This window comes from Asterias amurensis, chromosome 2, assembly GCF_032118995.1.
Source record: "Asterias amurensis chromosome 2, ASM3211899v1".
Lineage (NCBI taxonomy): Eukaryota > Metazoa > Echinodermata > Asteroidea > Forcipulatida > Asteriidae > Asterias > Asterias amurensis.
In genome coordinates this window covers 4,480,527-4,497,190 of record NC_092649.1, presented here as the reverse complement: position 1 = coordinate 4,497,190, position 16,664 = coordinate 4,480,527, and the positions used below count along the sequence as shown (strand labels likewise).

The window sequence follows — 16,664 nt, the reverse complement described above, 5'->3', positions numbered from 1 at the left end:
GGATCTGATACGATACACACGTAGATGTGGAAGTCGTTTCTGTAACCATGAAGATGTAGCCATGGTTACGAAGATGTATTTATAGTTGACAAGCAGCTGTAACCATGGTTACAGAGACGTTGTATCCATGGCTTCAAAGGCATAAAGACAGAGTTCTGGAGTTATAGGCCTTTCTTTTGAATATTATTTTGAACGGGTGGCTTCAGTATCACAAAATGTATAAATGGGTTTGTACAAATCTCTGCCCTTTTTAAGAAGACATTTGTAGTAGTAGTTGGAAAGGATTCCTTCTTATATTAAACCATGATGACCTACACTGGGAGGTCATAGGAGTCACTAAGAAGTTGTCGCAGCGACCTTGTTCCCGAGGTGACAATCTTGCCACGTCTTTTTTTGCCGGTTCGCTCGCTCACAACCCCTGGAAGGGGTGAATTAGAATTTGCCAGTATATGAACCATTGTACTTATATGCCTGTGGCTGATCGACTGTATGGGTGCACTCAAGTACGATAGCCTGCAAAACAGGCATCATTTCATAGATCAACTGGTCTCCTCTAATTGTATCTTGTTATGCGCATACAAAGGGTCCTATAAGTAACAATAATTTGGGGGGCTAATCATCCTTACTCGCAGCAGAAGGACGCGGCTACAACGTGTTCGAGAAGCAGGCATGCAAGGGCAAATTCAGCTGCCAGCCACATCAACCCATCATGACCACGGAGCACAGCCAAGATTCAAAAGTATTTCATTCGGAGAGAGGAAGACTGGATAGTCTGGAAAACCCTTGTGGCACAGCAGAGAACCAATGCACAACTCAACTCGCATAATGGCCATGGCCGGGAATCGAACCAGGGTGACCTTGGTAAGAGGCGAGCGCTTTACGCACAATCTATACAAGCGCTTGAGAGGTCTTACCAAGCGTGTATGCAAAGCAGTTGCTTTTGAGTGCCAATCAGCATTGATTTTCAGCATATACCTACAAGGGGTTAAGTGTACTGGGATGGGTTCTCCGTTATGCTTTACGCAGCACATAGAACCTACATGTATACTACCGCTTTATTATGTCCCATCTGAAGGGACAAAACAATAATGGTAAAATGTCTTGCTTTTAGACACACCGGAACTCGCACCCACACTCTGCTGATCAGAAACACCAGAGCTCTATAAAATAAAGGCAGTGGACACTATTGGTAATTACTCCAAATAATTATCAGCATAAAACCTTTCTTGGTAACTAGTAATGGGGAGAGGTTGGTAGTATAAAACATTGTGAGAAATGGCTCCCTCTGAAGTGGAGTAGTTTTTGCGAAAGAAGAAATTTTCTACGAATTTGATTTCGAGACCTCAGGTTTAGAATTTGAGGTCTTGAAATCAAGCATCTGAATGCACACAACTTCATGTGACAAGGGTGTTTTTTCTTTCATTATTATCTCGCAACTTCGACTACCGATTGAGCTCAAATTTTTCACAGGTTTGTTATTTTATGCATATGTTGAGATACAGCAAGTGAGAAGACTGGTCTTTGACAATTACCAATCGTGTCCACTGCCTTTAACCACTGCGCTCGACTGCTTGGTGCACTAGACTGCTCAGCTACAGGCAAAACCATGTGCATGTATTTTACTGCGTTGGTAGAGCTGACAAAAATAGGTTGCATACCTGGAACAATTTTGGCATCATCCCTCGTGTGAGTCGGAAGAAAATAGTTAACATGCATTAAACACATTGTCTTTAATTTAGGTTGTCACAACTGAAAGCAGCTGTTACGTTTTGGGGGGCTTGGTTTTTTAAATGTTTTCATAAACAGTTTTCTCAAATGCGACTTCATTTCACATGGAAATATTTCACAGAAAAAAAATTGTTCTTAAAATAGTATGAACTTCATAACCAGTGGTCTTTCAGACTAAAAGATGTTTTTATCCTCACTACTTCTGTAAAATACCTTTAAAAGTTCATTCTGTGCTGAGCAGTTTTGGTGTTAAAGGAACACATTGCCTTGGATCGGTCGAGTTGGTTTTTGAAAAGCGTTTGTAACTGTTTTTTATAAAATGCATATGGGTAGGAAGATGTTGTAAAAGTAGAATACAATGATCCACACAAACATGCCTCAAAATTGCGTGGTTTTCCTTTTACCTCGTCGACTAACACGTCGGCCATTTATGGGGGTCAAAATTTTGACTCCCATAAATGGCCGACCGTGTTGGTTCGCACAGAAGAAGAAAAACCATGCAATTTCGAGGCAAACTTGTGTGGATCATTGTATTCTACTTTTAAAACATCTTTCCAACCATATGCATTATATAAAAAACGGTTACAAACGCTTTTGTTTTGACCAACTCGTCCGATCCAAGGCAACGTGTTCCTTTAATCGGCATTTATGACAATACATGGGCCCAATCTCAAAGAGCTGCTTGTGCTTACTGCGCATTTTCCATTCCATAGCGACGCTAATCGTAAGCACAGGAAAAGACATGCTTACCGCTCGTTGCTTACTGCACGAAACTAAATGACAACGCAATGCAAATACATGGTGAACTTGCAAGATGGCCGCCTAACCTGGGAAATACACTTACATTGTAGCAAATTGTTTTGATACAGTAAGTACGCAAATTGCTTACCGCTTAGCAGCTCTTTGAAAATGGGACCTTGATTTACTCACTGTAGATTGCACTTGGAACTCATTTTACATCGACACACATCTAGCAAGCAACTTGTTACACCTTGTTTTCCACAATTTATTTAAAATAGAAACAGTAACACACAGGAATAGTAAACAAAAAAGTAAATAAGATTGGAAGTTAAGAATACTTTATAATTATGCAGTTGTAAATTATTACTTTTTTTGTAGGAAGAATGTATCTCTGGAACAACTGGATTTATCACAATAAAAATACTTGTATATATAATCTTTCTATTCAGTATTTCATTTGTTTGTGTTTTTTGTGGCGAGTGTTTGTACCCCTTTGGCAGTGAGGACTTTAAAGTCTTGTTTTTAGGAAAATTAGAAAAAGGAAAAAAACCTATATACCAAATCAAATTCAAACTTTTAAAAAGCTTGCTTGTTACAGTGTGCAGTCATTTCTTAGGCACCAAAAGGCAAATATAAATGTTTAACAGTTTAAAATATTAAGGTTAAAACTTGAATCACACATTACAATTTTTTAGCTTTGTACAACTGAAAGACATCTGAAAATACTTTTGGCAAATTAAGGAAACAAAGCGACACTATTTTGAATACTGATCACAAACAGAGTGACTCGACATGTACATTTCCTTGTAGGAAAGATACTGCCACTGGTCCACCCCAGAGTTGTGTATTGAAAGAGTTGCAGCATGTAGGGATCCATTTTACATACCACATCAAATAAAGAAATCTCAAATAAAAATTTGGTAATGTCTCCCCTTTCTTCATAACCAAAGTAAAAATGTTTAACAATTTAAGGCGCACTCTCCATAACATGTATGTTTTTGTGTTTCCTTCTGATGAATTGTGTACAATTTGTTCCTGCAGGAGGTCCAGACTTTGAGGCTATTTTAATGTGATTTCACTGGCTTTAGAGACCATAGCACAACTTCATAGATCTGCTTAAGCACAAAATGTAGCTAAACACAACAAAATTATGCTTACCAGTATACTCTTACCAGCCATTGGAAGTGATACAAATATCCATGATGTGGTTCGTGGGACTAGCTGCCGTACATGTACATGCCATAGGTGGGTCGAGGTCCTGCCCTGTTTTGAGGACAATTTCATAGAGCTGTTTAAAGGCCAATGTTGTGCTTACTGTATGATTTTCATTTCATAGCGCTGCTAACCGTAAGCATACGAAAAGGCATACTAACCTTCCAGTGCTTACCACACAAAATGAATGATGTCACAATACAAATCCATGGTGAACATGCAAGATGGCCGCCTTGTTCTCTTGCTAACCTTTCTCTGCAACAATAAGCACAAAAAATATCTTAGCAGCGCTATGAAATTGGGCCCTGGTTATCGCTACTTTCTTCACAGCTACTCTCGATGATGACATCATACTGATCCATTGTCTCTAGATTAGCAGCCACCGGATACGAGGATCCATCAGGTCCTGTGTAACCACCTCCCCTTGGAAAGGCCTGATACACGGGCGTTGCGGGTGGTTTATAGTCGCCCATGAAATCCTCGTCGGTGGTGTACCTCGTCTGGTAGCCTCTCATTGTCTCCTCCCATGCATGGGTGTTTGTGCTAAGCGCCTTTCCAGCATTCTGGGACAAGGGCTTCCTGTAGAAGAAGTGGTTTTCAGATCCGACCCACTCCTCTTCTCCATGACTGGATTCCTGTGGCAGCATTGTCTCATTTTGACCCTTCACCTCCTCAGGGTTCAAATTCAGATCACGATGGGTGTAATCAGCGGTCCCGAGGTCATAGTCTGTGTATACACCATCGTGAGGGTTATTCATAACCTCATTGTTAGCCTCATGCTGATGCATTATACCCTCATGTGTAAGATGAGGACATGTGCTGGGGCTCGGTCGTGGCGGGTTGCTGTAAGTCGGCGCACCGATCATGTGTGCCCTATTAGAAGGTCTTGGTCTCGAGGATGACCGCCTCTTGGATTTACTCGACAAAATACCTCGTCCTAAACCTGGAGGTGTGAGTCTCTGATGCATGTTTATATAGCCTCCTAAGTCTCCAGTAGCCTCATGGGGTACTGAATGGTTTGCCAGGTATACCCTCGCATCATGATCGACAGCCATCTCCTGGTTATCTTTAGGATACCTCTGTTCTGCTGGACTAGCCTCATGAGTTGGTCTCTGAGTCATGTTCATGTAGCCTCCTATGCCTTCAGTAGCCTCATGAGGTACTGAATGGTTTGCCAAGTATTCCCTCGCATTATGATCAACAGTTCCGTCCCGGTTATCTTTAGGATACCTCTGTTCTGCTGGCGCAACTGAGGTGTCACTCGGCATAATCGAGGTATCCGTCAGCAATATTGAGGTATCCGTCGACAATATCGAGGTATCCATCAGCAAGATTGAGGTATCCGACGGCAAGACCAAGGTATCCGTTGGCAAGACTAAGGTGTCCATCTTCAAGTCTTGAAACCACTCCTCAAGAGAAGGCATTTCTGGATCATCCTCGACAAAATCAGTTCCTGAAATCTGTTGTGCTCCAGGCTCCTGATGAGGATGGCTCGCTCCCTGGATAAAACCTTCATCATCGCGTTTTTCTTGAGATGTGGGATTTTGTTCTGCATGGCTGAAGTCAAAGATTTGTCCTCCGTCCCCCGAGTAGTTATCCCACTGCTCCTTCAATCCTGCTCGTGGGGTACCTCCTCCTCGTTGATAAACCTCAGCTAGATTCACTTCCTCATCCCAAACCTCTTCATCTTCATCTTGGCCGGCGTCTTGTTGTGATGGTGCACTCCCTCCAGAGTTTTTCAAACAGTTATCATCTTGGATACAACTCTCAACGAGTTCATTCTCTTGAAATGATTGCGATATTCGCAGGGCCGAGGCGAGTATAGCGGGATTTGCATCCGACTCATTAAATCTTCCACTCAGCAGAGACCATTGGGTATATTCATGCCAAGCTTCCTCGTGAACAGGTGCTTTGTCGGGTTCCATCATTCCACTTGACGCAGACATCTGAAGAGTAGCAGTAACGCCCCCATTTTGCTCTCGGATTTGACCTGCTCCATTAATATGACCTTTTAAAGCATGACCTTGACCGAGGTCGTGCTCATCTTCAAGAAACGAACCCAACGTGTCATCAGTATTTGAGGAGGGTGTAAATGACAACTGACGTTTCAGGTTTTCAGAGTGATCATAAGAAGAGATGGCCAATCTGGTTTTCTTGTTCGAGCCCTTGGAAAGGTCTGGACTATCGGAATCTTGATCCTTTGGGGGTGAACGTTGCCCAAATTTCAGCTCTAAAGACGACTCAACTGTAATGGCATCCTCCCTGGCAAAACATACTTCTTCAACCGCATCTCCACTCTTGAGATTCTGCTCACTACTGGACGTTGATTTTATCCTCTCAGCACTGTGGTTTAACTTTTCAGCGTTGGGTGTGGTCACTAAGGACCCCGCCTTTGTCGGTGTGGTCACTAAGGGCCTCGCCCTTGATGGAGAAGAGGGGTTTGTTAGAGCAAGCTTTGAAAGACATTCAGTTGTACCGTCTGTAATGGACGAGGCATTTTCTTGATAACCAGTGCTGTCCCCTGCACTGTTCTGTTTCTGATCATGGTGTGAAACAGGGACATGGGATAAATGGGTCGTCTCAGTTCTTGAAGCCAAGTAGTTTTCCGGATGGTACAGGGAGTTTCCACTGGCTGACAATGACGTTTTGTTTGTCATCAACGATTGGGTTTCATTGGCTGTAATTGCTGGTTTTTCATTGGCTGTCAATGCTGGTTTCTTACTGGCTGTCAATGGTGCGCTTTCATTGGCTACTAATGATGGCTTTTCATCGACCCGAGTAGTTGTTTTGAGATTGTCAGTTCCAGTTGAATTTAGCTTTTGCGGGGAGTAGCTTTGTTCTTGGTGATGATTGTTTATCTTATTTAGCGGAACTAAAACCACTTTGCTGTGATCCTCAGATCTTCCATTGAATACACTCTTTTCAGTTTCTAATGTTTTATTTGAGTCACTGCCATTTGTTATAGCTGGTACCCTTTTGCACTGGTTCTCAGTGTTGTGATTGCTAAGTACGCAGCCAGTAGCTGTAGGCAGCCGTTCGTCCACTGTGCCTGCTTCAACGTCTTGTTGCCGTGGCGAAGAATCGCTCGGTTCCCCGTCCCCGTCAAGAGATTCCACATCAGCATCACTGTCCTGTGTTAAGGCAGGTGGCTGGGTACCAGTGTAAGCGCCCAACTCCAGACAGTAATTCAACAAGGCACGCCAGTGTTTATCCTGAAATAAAACAAAAATCCTTTTTTAAATTAACTAAAACCTTAAAAGTTACAGTGCTGAGAAGAATATTCAGCCATTCAGGAATGAGTACACCATGTACATTGTTTGAACAAAATTTCAGTTTTTGGTTTACTTTATTTACCAGGGGTAGATTTCACAAAGGTAGTCCTAAATCAGGCAATGCTAAGAATTAGGACTGGTCCTAAGTTAGGACCAGTAGCTCATCTTAACTTAGGACTGGTCCTATCTCTTAGCATTGCCTAGGACTAGTCCTAAGTTAATAGGACTACCTTTGTGAAATCCACCCCATGACCCAATTTCAACAAGCTGCTTAAGCCAAATAAGTTTCCCTCAAAGAATCTGCAGCTATACCAATCAGAAAGCAACTATGACAAAATTTGAGTTTGAATGTAAACATTTGGAAAATGTTTGCTCACAAATAAAAGTTGAATGGTTGACCAGGTCTTGCTGCTGGCTTTTACGAAATTGAATGATTCTTGTGGCTAGTGAAATTGACTGATCTGATTTGCCCAGCAATCATGGTGAATGCTTAAGTACTGAAATTTAATTACTCTTTTTGACTCTGGAATTCTGATTCAAGGGAGCGTTCGTTTTCAAAGTAAATTGAATGAGCAAGGAGTTAAAATGAATGGATTTTTTATGAAATTGGTTAGGAAAACCTATATTTTTATTATTATTATTATGCTGATGTACTGTGATTGATCCAACCCAAACCACACTCACCTTAGCCAGGACGTTGGGGTTGCCTATGATCACCATGAGAGCCTGGGCTCGGGTGATCGCAACGTTGAAACGCTTTGGGTTGCTAAGGAAACCAAGATGATGTCGTACATCGAAACCCAAAAGGTTCTCGCTGGAACGAACCTGAGACATTGAGATGAGGAAAATGAAAAGACAATTAGTTATTTGGAAAAAAATCATTAAAAAATTCACACTGTTTATTATTTGCTTATAACCAAAAACTGATGTTTTGGGTACTCATTACAAGAAAGCTCAATTAAAGACTTTCTGAGTTTCGCCACAAAAACTTGGCAACTATAAATTCTCTTGACCTTGAATTACTTACTAAATGAGCAGTTAAAGCAATTATACACTTTCTGTACAGAATGAAAAAAAAGTTCACAAATTTACAAATAACTTACAGGGTTTACAGAAGGTAATGGTGAAAGACTTCTCTTGAAATATTATTCCATGAAATGCTTTGCTTTTTGAGAAAACATTAAAACAATATCAATTCTCGATAGCGAGAATTAAGAATTTATTTTGAACACAATGTCATGACATGAGGAAACGCTCGGAAACAAGGGTGGGTTTGCCGTTATTTTCTCCCGACTCCGATGACCGATTCAGCCTAAATTTTCACAGGTAGTAGTAGTTGGAAAGGATTCCTTCTTATATTAAACCATGATGACCTACACTGGGAGGTCATAGGAGTCACTAAGAAGTTGTCGCAGCGACCTTGTTCCCGAGGTGACAATCTTGCCACGTCTTTTTTTGCCGGTTCGCTCGCTCACAACCCCTGGAAGGGGTGAATTAGAATTTGCCAGTATATGAACCATTGTACTTATATGCCTGTGGCTGATCGACTGTATGGGTGCACTCAAGTACGATAGCCTGCAAAACAGGCATCATTTCATAGATCAACTGGTCTCCTCTAATTGTATCTTGTTATGCGCATACAAAGGGTCCTATAAGTAACAATAATTTGGGGGGCTAATCATCCTTACTCGCAGCAGAAGGACGCGGCTACAACGTGTTCGAGAAGCAGGCATGCAAGGGCAAATTCAGCTGCCAGCCACATCAACCCATCATGACCACGGAGCACAGCCAAGATTCAAAAGTATTTCATTCGGAGAGAGGAAGACTGGATAGTCTGGAAAACCCTTGTGGCACAGCAGAGAACCAATGCACAACTCAACTCGCATAATGGCCATGGCCGGGAATCGAACCAGGGTGACCTTGGTAAGAGGCGAGCGCTTTACGCACAATCTATACAAGCGCTTGAGAGGTCTTACCAAGCGTGTATGCAAAGCAGTTGCTTTTGAGTGCCAATCAGCATTGATTTTCAGCATATACCTACAAGGGGTTAAGTGTACTGGGATGGGTTCTCCGTTATGCTTTACGCAGCACATAGAACCTACATGTATACTACCGCTTTATTATGTCCCATCTGAAGGGACAAAACAATAATGGTAAAATGTCTTGCTTTTAGACACACCGGAACTCGCACCCACACTCTGCTGATCAGAAACACCAGAGCTCTATAAAATAAAGGCAGTGGACACTATTGGTAATTACTCCAAATAATTATCAGCATAAAACCTTTCTTGGTAACTAGTAATGGGGAGAGGTTGGTAGTATAAAACATTGTGAGAAATGGCTCCCTCTGAAGTGGAGTAGTTTTTGCGAAAGAAGAAATTTTCTACGAATTTGATTTCGAGACCTCAGGTTTAGAATTTGAGGTCTTGAAATCAAGCATCTGAATGCACACAACTTCATGTGACAAGGGTGTTTTTTCTTTCATTATTATCTCGCAACTTCGACTACCGATTGAGCTCAAATTTTTCACAGGTTTGTTATTTTATGCATATGTTGAGATACAGCAAGTGAGAAGACTGGTCTTTGACAATTACCAATCGTGTCCACTGCCTTTAACCACTGCGCTCGACTGCTTGGTGCACTAGACTGCTCAGCTACAGGCAAAACCATGTGCATGTATTTTACTGCGTTGGTAGAGCTGACAAAAATAGGTTGCATACCTGGAACAATTTTGGCATCATCCCTCGTGTGAGTCGGAAGAAAATAGTTAACATGCATTAAACACATTGTCTTTAATTTAGGTTGTCACAACTGAAAGCAGCTGTTACGTTTTGGGGGGCTTGGTTTTTTAAATGTTTTCATAAACAGTTTTCTCAAATGCGACTTCATTTCACATGGAAATATTTCACAGAAAAAAAATTGTTCTTAAAATAGTATGAACTTCATAACCAGTGGTCTTTCAGACTAAAAGATGTTTTTATCCTCACTACTTCTGTAAAATACCTTTAAAAGTTCATTCTGTGCTGAGCAGTTTTGGTGTTAAAGGAACACATTGCCTTGGATCGGTCGAGTTGGTTTTTGAAAAGCGTTTGTAACTGTTTTTTATAAAATGCATATGGGTAGGAAGATGTTGTAAAAGTAGAATACAATGATCCACACAAACATGCCTCAAAATTGCGTGGTTTTCCTTTTACCTCGTCGACTAACACGTCGGCCATTTATGGGGGTCAAAATTTTGACTCCCATAAATGGCCGACCGTGTTGGTTCGCACAGAAGAAGAAAAACCATGCAATTTCGAGGCAAACTTGTGTGGATCATTGTATTCTACTTTTAAAACATCTTTCCAACCATATGCATTATATAAAAAACGGTTACAAACGCTTTTGTTTTGACCAACTCGTCCGATCCAAGGCAACGTGTTCCTTTAATCGGCATTTATGACAATACATGGGCCCAATCTCAAAGAGCTGCTTGTGCTTACTGCGCATTTTCCATTCCATAGCGACGCTAATCGTAAGCACAGGAAAAGACATGCTTACCGCTCGTTGCTTACTGCACGAAACTAAATGACAACGCAATGCAAATACATGGTGAACTTGCAAGATGGCCGCCTAACCTGGGAAATACACTTACATTGTAGCAAATTGTTTTGATACAGTAAGTACGCAAATTGCTTACCGCTTAGCAGCTCTTTGAAAATGGGACCTTGATTTACTCACTGTAGATTGCACTTGGAACTCATTTTACATCGACACACATCTAGCAAGCAACTTGTTACACCTTGTTTTCCACAATTTATTTAAAATAGAAACAGTAACACACAGGAATAGTAAACAAAAAAGTAAATAAGATTGGAAGTTAAGAATACTTTATAATTATGCAGTTGTAAATTATTACTTTTTTTGTAGGAAGAATGTATCTCTGGAACAACTGGATTTATCACAATAAAAATACTTGTATATATAATCTTTCTATTCAGTATTTCATTTGTTTGTGTTTTTTGTGGCGAGTGTTTGTACCCCTTTGGCAGTGAGGACTTTAAAGTCTTGTTTTTAGGAAAATTAGAAAAAGGAAAAAAACCTATATACCAAATCAAATTCAAACTTTTAAAAAGCTTGCTTGTTACAGTGTGCAGTCATTTCTTAGGCACCAAAAGGCAAATATAAATGTTTAACAGTTTAAAATATTAAGGTTAAAACTTGAATCACACATTACAATTTTTTAGCTTTGTACAACTGAAAGACATCTGAAAATACTTTTGGCAAATTAAGGAAACAAAGCGACACTATTTTGAATACTGATCACAAACAGAGTGACTCGACATGTACATTTCCTTGTAGGAAAGATACTGCCACTGGTCCACCCCAGAGTTGTGTATTGAAAGAGTTGCAGCATGTAGGGATCCATTTTACATACCACATCAAATAAAGAAATCTCAAATAAAAATTTGGTAATGTCTCCCCTTTCTTCATAACCAAAGTAAAAATGTTTAACAATTTAAGGCGCACTCTCCATAACATGTATGTTTTTGTGTTTCCTTCTGATGAATTGTGTACAATTTGTTCCTGCAGGAGGTCCAGACTTTGAGGCTATTTTAATGTGATTTCACTGGCTTTAGAGACCATAGCACAACTTCATAGATCTGCTTAAGCACAAAATGTAGCTAAACACAACAAAATTATGCTTACCAGTATACTCTTACCAGCCATTGGAAGTGATACAAATATCCATGATGTGGTTCGTGGGACTAGCTGCCGTACATGTACATGCCATAGGTGGGTCGAGGTCCTGCCCTGTTTTGAGGACAATTTCATAGAGCTGTTTAAAGGCCAATGTTGTGCTTACTGTATGATTTTCATTTCATAGCGCTGCTAACCGTAAGCATACGAAAAGGCATACTAACCTTCCAGTGCTTACCACACAAAATGAATGATGTCACAATACAAATCCATGGTGAACATGCAAGATGGCCGCCTTGTTCTCTTGCTAACCTTTCTCTGCAACAATAAGCACAAAAAATATCTTAGCAGCGCTATGAAATTGGGCCCTGGTTATCGCTACTTTCTTCACAGCTACTCTCGATGATGACATCATACTGATCCATTGTCTCTAGATTAGCAGCCACCGGATACGAGGATCCATCAGGTCCTGTGTAACCACCTCCCCTTGGAAAGGCCTGATACACGGGCGTTGCGGGTGGTTTATAGTCGCCCATGAAATCCTCGTCGGTGGTGTACCTCGTCTGGTAGCCTCTCATTGTCTCCTCCCATGCATGGGTGTTTGTGCTAAGCGCCTTTCCAGCATTCTGGGACAAGGGCTTCCTGTAGAAGAAGTGGTTTTCAGATCCGACCCACTCCTCTTCTCCATGACTGGATTCCTGTGGCAGCATTGTCTCATTTTGACCCTTCACCTCCTCAGGGTTCAAATTCAGATCACGATGGGTGTAATCAGCGGTCCCGAGGTCATAGTCTGTGTATACACCATCGTGAGGGTTATTCATAACCTCATTGTTAGCCTCATGCTGATGCATTATACCCTCATGTGTAAGATGAGGACATGTGCTGGGGCTCGGTCGTGGCGGGTTGCTGTAAGTCGGCGCACCGATCATGTGTGCCCTATTAGAAGGTCTTGGTCTCGAGGATGACCGCCTCTTGGATTTACTCGACAAAATACCTCGTCCTAAACCTGGAGGTGTGAGTCTCTGATGCATGTTTATATAGCCTCCTAAGTCTCCAGTAGCCTCATGGGGTACTGAATGGTTTGCCAGGTATACCCTCGCATCATGATCGACAGCCATCTCCTGGTTATCTTTAGGATACCTCTGTTCTGCTGGACTAGCCTCATGAGTTGGTCTCTGAGTCATGTTCATGTAGCCTCCTATGCCTTCAGTAGCCTCATGAGGTACTGAATGGTTTGCCAAGTATTCCCTCGCATTATGATCAACAGTTCCGTCCCGGTTATCTTTAGGATACCTCTGTTCTGCTGGCGCAACTGAGGTGTCACTCGGCATAATCGAGGTATCCGTCAGCAATATTGAGGTATCCGTCGACAATATCGAGGTATCCATCAGCAAGATTGAGGTATCCGACGGCAAGACCAAGGTATCCGTTGGCAAGACTAAGGTGTCCATCTTCAAGTCTTGAAACCACTCCTCAAGAGAAGGCATTTCTGGATCATCCTCGACAAAATCAGTTCCTGAAATCTGTTGTGCTCCAGGCTCCTGATGAGGATGGCTCGCTCCCTGGATAAAACCTTCATCATCGCGTTTTTCTTGAGATGTGGGATTTTGTTCTGCATGGCTGAAGTCAAAGATTTGTCCTCCGTCCCCCGAGTAGTTATCCCACTGCTCCTTCAATCCTGCTCGTGGGGTACCTCCTCCTCGTTGATAAACCTCAGCTAGATTCACTTCCTCATCCCAAACCTCTTCATCTTCATCTTGGCCGGCGTCTTGTTGTGATGGTGCACTCCCTCCAGAGTTTTTCAAACAGTTATCATCTTGGATACAACTCTCAACGAGTTCAATCTCTTGAAATGATTGCGATATTCGCAGGGCCGAGGCGAGTATATCGGGATTTGCATCCGACTCAGTGAATCTCCCACTCAGCGGAGACAATTGGGTATCGTCATGCCAAGCTTCCTCGTGAACAGGTGCTTTGTCGGGTTCCATCATTCCACTTGACGCAGACATCTGAAAAGTAGCAGTAACGCCCCCATTTTGCTCTTGGATTTGACCTGCTCCATTAATATGACCGTTCAAAGCATGACCTTGACCGAGGTCGTGCTCATCTTGAAGAAACGAACCCAACGTGTCATCAGTATTTGAGGAGGGTGTAAATGACAACTGACGTTTCAGGTTTTCAGAGTGATCATAAGAAGAGATGGCCGCTCTGGTTTTCTTGTTCGAGCCCTTGGAAAGGTCTGGACTATCGGAATGTTGATCCTTTGGGGGTGAACGTTGCCCAAATTTCAGCTCTAAAGACGACTCAACTGTATTGGCATCCTCCCTGGCAAAACATACTTCTTCAACTGCATCTCCACTCTTGAGATTCTGCTCACTACTGGACGTTGATTTTATCTTCTCAGCACTGTGGTTTAACTTTTCAGCGTTGGGCGTGGTCACTAAGGACCCCGCCTTTGTCGGTGTGGTCACTAAGGGCCTCGCCCTTGATGGAGAAGAGGGGTTTGTTAGAGAAAGCTTTGAAAGACATTCAGTTGTACCGTCTGTAATGGACGAGGCGTTTTCTTGATAACCAGTGCTGTTCCCTGCACTGTTCTGTTTCTGATCATGGTGTGAAACAGGGACATGGGATAAATGGGTCGTCTCAGTTCTTGAAGCCAAGTAGTTTTCCGGATGGTACAGGGAATTTCCATTGGCTGGCAATGACGGGTTTTCTGTCATCAAAGATTGGGTTTCATTGGCTGTAATTGCTGGTTTTTCATTAGCTGTCAATGCTGGTTTCTTATTGGCTGTCAATGGTGCGCATTCATTGGCTACTAATGATGGCTTTTCATCGACCCGAGTAGTTGTTTTGAGATTGTCAGTTCCAGTTGAATTTAGCTTTTGCGGGGAGCAGCTTTGTTCTTGGTGATGACTGTTTATCTTATTTAGCGGAACTAAAACCACTTTGCTGTGATCCTCACATCTTCCACTGAATACACTCTTTTCAGGTTCTAATGTTTTGTTTGAGTCACTGCCATTTGTTATAGCTAGTACCCTTTCGCATTTGTTCACAGAGTGATTGCTAAGTACGCGGTCAATAGCTGTAGGCAGCCGTTCATCCACTGTACCTGCTTCACCGTCTTGTTGCCGAGGCAAAAAATCGCCCGGTTCCCCGTCCCCGTCTAGAGATTCCACATCAGCATCACTGTCCTGTGTTAAGACAGGTGGCTGGGTACCAGTGTAAGCGCCCAACTCCAGACAGTAATTCAACAAGGCACGCCAATGTTTATCCTGAAATAAAACAAAAATCCTTTTTGAGTTAACTTGAACCTCAGAAGTTAAGGTGCCGAGAAAAATACTTAGCCATAGAGCATTTCTTGAAGGAGTACACTGTTGGAACAAAATGTCAGTTTACTTGTTTACTTTTTTTTACCAGGGCCCAATTTCAAAGAGCTGCTTATGCAGAGAATTTTACTAAACCATTTTCTGCTGTAAATAATGCTGTTGATTATTGTTATTATTATTATTACTATTTCATCTTGTCACAGCATGCAAAAGAAATATTATATTTTCTTTAGATCTCAAGGGTCTTTCTTAGAATCCTCACAGTACCCAACAGCGCCGCCTTCTGCAACATATCTATTCTCACATTTGTCCCTATTTCATCAAGATGTTTCCCCAGTTCTTTCGAAATGGTGCCGAGTGCCCCAACCATGACAGGTACTACTTTAACTTTCACCTGCCAAATCTTACGAAGTTCCCTGGCCAGGACTTGGTACTTTTGGATCTTGTCCATCTCCTTCAAAGCTACCCTTAAATCTCCCGGCACAGCTATGTCAATGAGATGACACATCTTCTCTGCCTTATCTAAGACTACAACATTATTATTATTATAGATGTATAATTTGCATCGGGGATAAAGAATATTAATTTTTGTTTTTTTACCCATACACCGATGTGTGTTAGCACTGTATACTCAGTACTTCCCGAGTCCTGTGAAAAAAATATCACAGGCATGTTACTCGGGTGGGATTCGAACCCACCACCCTTGCAATTCTAGAGCAGTGTCTTACCAACTAGACTACCGAGGTTGCCCGGCAGCTAGAGGCAGTTCGAATCCTATGTTTTGGCAGCGGGTACCGCAACGATATAATAGATGTATAATTTGCATCGGGGATAAAGAATATTAATTTTTGGTTATTGTTATTATTATTATCATTTCGCTGATGTACAGCGATTGATCCAATCCAATCCACACTCACCTTAGCGAGGACGTTGGGGTTGCCTATGATCACCATAAGAGCCTGGGCTCGGGTGATCGCAACGTTGAAACGCTTTGGGTTGCTAAGGAAACCAAGATGATGTCGTACATCGAAACCCAGAAGGTTCTCGCTTGAACGAACCTGAGACATTGAGATGAGGAAAATGAAAAGACAATTAGTTATTTGGAAAAAAATAATTAAAAAATTCACATTGTTTATTATTTGGTTTTAACCAAAAACTGATGTTTTGGGCACTTTCTGAGTTTCGCCACAAAAACTTGGCATGGCAATTATACACCCTTTTGACCTTGAATTACTTACTAAATGAGCAGTTAATCTGCCTGGGCAGTCAGCAGCCCAACTGGTCTGTGCATGATCCAATTAAATCAGTTTTTTGGAAAAGGAATTACATAGAGATAACAGGTGTGAGTTGTCAGATGAAAAGGATGTTTTTATTCTAGCCTCTTTCTTTAATGAAGCTTCTGGTGTAATGCCGAATAATCAGTCATTTTTCGAACACTGTATACTCAGTACTTTATACTCGGTGCTTGCAAGCTACAGTGATTAAGTTCACTAATAATGAGTAATGAGCGTCCTTTCATTACCAGGTCCTGACACTTGTCTCCTTAAGCAAGACACTTAACCATGATTGCTTCGCAAAGTTGGGGAGGTACATGTTGTGCTTTCTGCTCTACCAGCCAGGCTTCTGATGGATGATACCCAAGCCTACATACATGGACTGTAAAAAGCCACCGGAGTGGGTGGCAAAAATAAATTGTAGCCCACAC

General features: G+C 41.9%; 2 protein-coding genes across 7 annotated transcripts in view; one reads left to right on the top strand and one right to left on the bottom strand.

The window, feature by feature from the left end:
• The window catches only part of LOC139954222 (conserved oligomeric Golgi complex subunit 5-like), a 26,549-nt gene extending 24,484 nt beyond the window's left edge, over window positions 1–2,065 (top strand). The window contains exon 20 of the mRNA XM_071953943.1: window positions 1–2,065. This exon is cut by the window's left edge and continues 109 nt beyond it. Coding sequence (XP_071810044.1) covers window positions 1–24 — 24 coding nt within the window. The 3' untranslated portion in view covers window positions 25–2,065.
• Window positions 2,066–3,108: 1,043 nt separating this feature from the next.
• LOC139954221 (RNA helicase Mov10l1-like) overlaps window positions 3,109–16,664 on the bottom strand; it is a 48,169-nt gene continuing 34,613 nt past the window's right edge. The window contains exons 20-22 of one of the 6 annotated variants that reach the window (XR_011788070.1): window positions 7,638–7,778; window positions 3,843–6,893; window positions 3,109–3,757 (exon numbers count right to left, since the gene is read on the bottom strand). Coding sequence is in view for 2 of the 6 variants with exons in the window: in XM_071953940.1 (XP_071810041.1) it covers window positions 3,972–6,893; window positions 7,638–7,778 (3,063 nt within the window). In the remaining 4 variants the exon portion in view is untranslated. Of the gene's footprint in view, window positions 6,894–7,637; window positions 7,779–11,123; window positions 14,906–15,876; window positions 16,018–16,664 lie in introns of those variants that run through there. The other 5 variants (XR_011788069.1, XR_011788072.1, XR_011788071.1 and 2 more) reach the window with 5 other exon arrangements.